At 39.2% G+C, this 3881-nt stretch overlaps 1 protein-coding gene across 1 annotated transcript; it reads right to left on the bottom strand.

The window, feature by feature from the left end:
- Positions 1–651: 651 nt before the first annotated feature.
- Positions 652–3681, bottom strand: LOC102312952 (NLR family CARD domain-containing protein 3-like). Its single transcript, XM_042216893.1, has 4 exons — positions 3673–3681; positions 2958–3568; positions 1351–1524; positions 652–891 (listed from the first exon to the last, which is right to left on the bottom strand). Exons 1-4 carry the CDS (start codon positions 3679–3681, stop codon positions 690–692), a joined length of 996 nt encoding a protein of 331 aa, XP_042072827.1. The 3' UTR covers positions 652–689.
- Positions 3682–3881: the final 200 nt, after the last annotated feature.

The raw sequence follows: 3881 nt of genomic DNA, 5'->3' as shown, positions 1-3881 counted from the left end.
TGTTTGCTTTCTCTTCTGTTTTTTTTTCTCCATACAGGTGACCCAGGTGTTTTGTTTTTTTTTCGGGTTTTTTGGGGTTTTTTTCTTTCTTTCTTCCCCCCCTTCTCACCCTCTCTTCTCCCCTTTGGTTTTCTTTCTCTCTCTCTCTTTCTTTCATTCTTTCTCCCTGTCCTATCCCACAGTCATGTCTGTCCCGTTTGTAGCAACTGAAAATAAAATAAATTCATAATTATAATAAAGGTCAATCAAATGGACCAATATGGCAAGGCCATGATGATCCACTTGGTAAAATAAATCCGCTTGGCATCTGTCTTGGCCTTAAGACAACAATTCTGATGGCTATAGATCCAAACTGGACACAAAAAACCCCCCAAAAAAACAAAACAATTCATTATGTCAGTCCTGGCGTTCCATAAGCACCAAGCCCTGTTATATTAATACATTGTTAGATTCCAAACGGCTCTGTCAAAGTCTCCAGAATACAGGCAGGAATTGAACCGGAAGGTTTGGTGAATGAAGTGCTGCTAAAATAATGATTTTTGACTGAGAGAATCAGACTTGATATTTCATTTCAAGTGAAAAACAAGAAGTGAACAAAATTAAATAATAACTGATACTAGAAACTGATTATCTACGTTAAAACATTTTGTTAAGTTGCTGTTCGTGCAGCACTATCAGGTTTGAAATTATCAACAATGGAAAAATGTAAATGCTGACCTGAGAGTTTCCAATTTACAGTGTGGACTCTTCACTCCAGCAGACAGAAACTTCACTCCTGAATCCTGCAGGTCAAAGTTACTCAAGTCCAGCACACTCAGACTAGAGGACTGGGAGCTGAGAGCTGAGGACAGAGCTTCAAAGCCTCTCTCTGAGAACTGACAGTGACTCAGTCTGAAAAATCAAAGATAAACATTAAACAAACACTGTTGCTAAAGTGCAGTGAGGGTGCACTAAAGAGTTATTAGATTTAGCAATATGTAATCCTTTTTTTTTTTAAAAGAATCCTTCATTCCCTACTAAGATACAACAAATGGATGACACTGACATTTATTGGCTAAAATACACTGCTCAAAGAAACAACAACTAAGAAACAGCAAAAATGGTACTTGCACAATGGTTAATCAATGGTATTCTAAGGCAAATGCTAATTGGGCACTATGTGCTGGTCAGTGAGAGCAGTGAATTGACACCAACGTAGCTGATATTGGTCAATATTGATCAATAACTCTCTCTGCTCATTAAATTATCATAAAACTATTGCAGAAGTTTTAATGACTTTTTCCCCAATTAGTGGATTCGTATTGGTTAATTCTGTCAACTGATGAAAAGCACAACATAACTTGATCTCACCTCAGAGCATTCAGTTTACAGTGTGGACTTCTCAGTCCTGCAGAAAGAAACTTCAATGCCGTACCCTGCAGGCTGTTGTTACTCAGGTCCAGCTCTCTCAGACTAGAGGACTGGGAGCTGAGAACTGAGGACAGAGCTTCACAGCCTCTGTCTGAGAGGTCAGGGACACTCAGCCTTAAAAACAAAAACAAAATAAAATCATAATTTGAAAAATTGTCATTTGATAACAAAATTTTTGTGATGAATTTAAATCTTCTTATGTAACATTTAAAAGAAAGTAATGCACACTGACATCTGTCTATTTCTGATTGACTAAAAAACACTTTAGTTTTAAAAAAAAATGTTCCCTGCATAAATATAAAAACCTGGAACTTGCTCATTAAATGCAACGCTAAACAAAAAGGGATGAGTCCTCATTCTGTGAACACGTGATAAGTAAGTCTGTAAGCATTCAGCAATGAGAGGGAAGGCTGGCTCAGATCCTGGTGAGTGAGGGTTAGTTACTCCAGGATAAGGTCAAGATATGACCAAGAGATTCTGGGAGACTGAACCAGTGAAGTTTTCATGGAAATTATTTCTACTAAAGCAGATATAGTGATTAGTCCTTCCATCAGAGCCGTCCACAAAGCAGTGAGATCAAGTCTCAAGTGTCATTCAAGCATCACACTGTCACAGTGTAAATGTCAGTGTCCTCTGGGTCCTCACTGATCATTGTATTCTGTCACAAATTGTCATGGTCACAGACTGTGTACACTCAGAAATAAAAGTGCACAACATAGGAGAGATCGAAAGAAAAAAACAAAACAAAAAACAAGCAAATACATCAGGCAACAGGAAACCTGAAGACACACGAGGAATATGATTGAATCTTCCAGCAGCTACAGATCCTGGGAACTGTACTGGTGAGGCTGATTGTGACATACAGAAGTGAACTCATCTTCAGCTGAACAGTGCACTGATGCAGAGCAATAAGACCAGAGGAGGAATGAGGGAGTTGCTGATCACAGACTTTAAACATCTTCAGTCAGTACAGAATGATGCTGCTTGGCTGTTAACCAGCACGTGAACCAGTTCATTTTAGAATTCATTTAACATTTTGGTCCTTACTTTTAGAGCCCTGTGTGGTCAAAACCCAGTCTGTATTTCTGACCTTCTACAATCCTACAGCTCTTCTCACAGTCTGAGATCTTCCAGTCAAAGGCTGTTACTGGTCCCACTAACTAATTTATTCAGACTGTAGTATTCAGAGTGGTCTTTAACTAGTTTTAGGCTGTATGATGTTCAGTGTTTGCTGTTTAATGTTTTTATCTTCTGTGTTTTTTATTGCCTGTTTCTACTGTAAAGCACTTTGTGGTTTTTGACCTGTGAAAGCTGCTGTATAAATAAAGTTTAAGTACAGGATGATTCTGGATATGACTTTGATAAAAGCTGACACCCAGATATGTTTAAGAAACTCTTGACATTTACTGCTGCTATCAACCTTTAAATAAAATCTACTTTATTTAGTGCTGATGATCATTTAAATAAATATGTTTAAGTTTTTAAGGGTTCATCACACATTACACTGTTTATGTTATAAATAAAAGACTGATCAAATATTTACTCACAGAGCTTTGCTGGAGGCTTTGACCACTGGCAGCAGCCTCAGAAGAGCCTCCTCTGAAGCAGAGTATTTCTTCAGGTCAAACACATCCAGATCTTCTTCTGATGACAGTAAGATAAAGACCAGAGCTGACCACTGAGCAGGAGACAGGTTAGCTGTGGAGAGACTTCCTGATCTCAGGGACTGTTGGATCTCCTCCACTAGAGAACGATCATTCAGTTCATTCAGACAGTGGAACAGATTGATGCTTTTCTCTGCAGACAGATTCTCACTGAGCTTCTCCTTGATGTACTGGGCTGTTTCCTGATTGGTCTGTGAGCTACTTCCTGTCTGTGTCAGCAGACCTCGTAGGAGAGTCTGACTGGTCTGCAGTGAAAAACCAAGGACGAAGCGGAGGAACAAGTCCAGGTGTCCATTTGGACTCTGTAAGGCTTTATTCACAGCAGTCTGGTGGAGAGATATTAAATGTCTTTGTTTCACAAATAATTTTGATTTCTTTGACGATGTTTGTTTTTCTTCCAGCAGATTGAGTCCAGAGTTGATGAAGGTCAGATGGACATGAAGAGCAGCCAGAAACTCCTGAACACTCAGATGGATGAAGCAGAACACCTTTCTCTAAAGTGTAAAGCTGCTGGATCAGTGAACATTTTCTACTGTCTCAAGAGATGTACCATCATTCATTCTTTTTGGAATTGTTTATTTCCACTTTCAAATGATACTCTGCACATTTCTTCTTATTCAGAACTTCAAGCTACAGTCTGTCATCGTAACCTTAAATCTACTCTGAAGAAGAAGTTCCAGTGGGTGTTTGAGGGGATCACTAAAGCAGGAAACCCAACCCTCCTGAATCAGATCTACACAGAGCTCTACATCACAGAGGGAGGGACTGCAGAGGTCAATGATGAACATGAGGTCAGACAGATTGAAA

Source organism: Haplochromis burtoni, unplaced genomic scaffold (genome assembly GCF_018398535.1).
Source record: "Haplochromis burtoni strain Fernald_Lab_line unplaced genomic scaffold, NCSU_Asbu1 Contig_1330, whole genome shotgun sequence".
Taxonomy (NCBI): domain Eukaryota; kingdom Metazoa; phylum Chordata; class Actinopteri; order Cichliformes; family Cichlidae; genus Haplochromis; species Haplochromis burtoni.
This window is presented reverse-complemented; position numbering and strand designations above follow the sequence as displayed.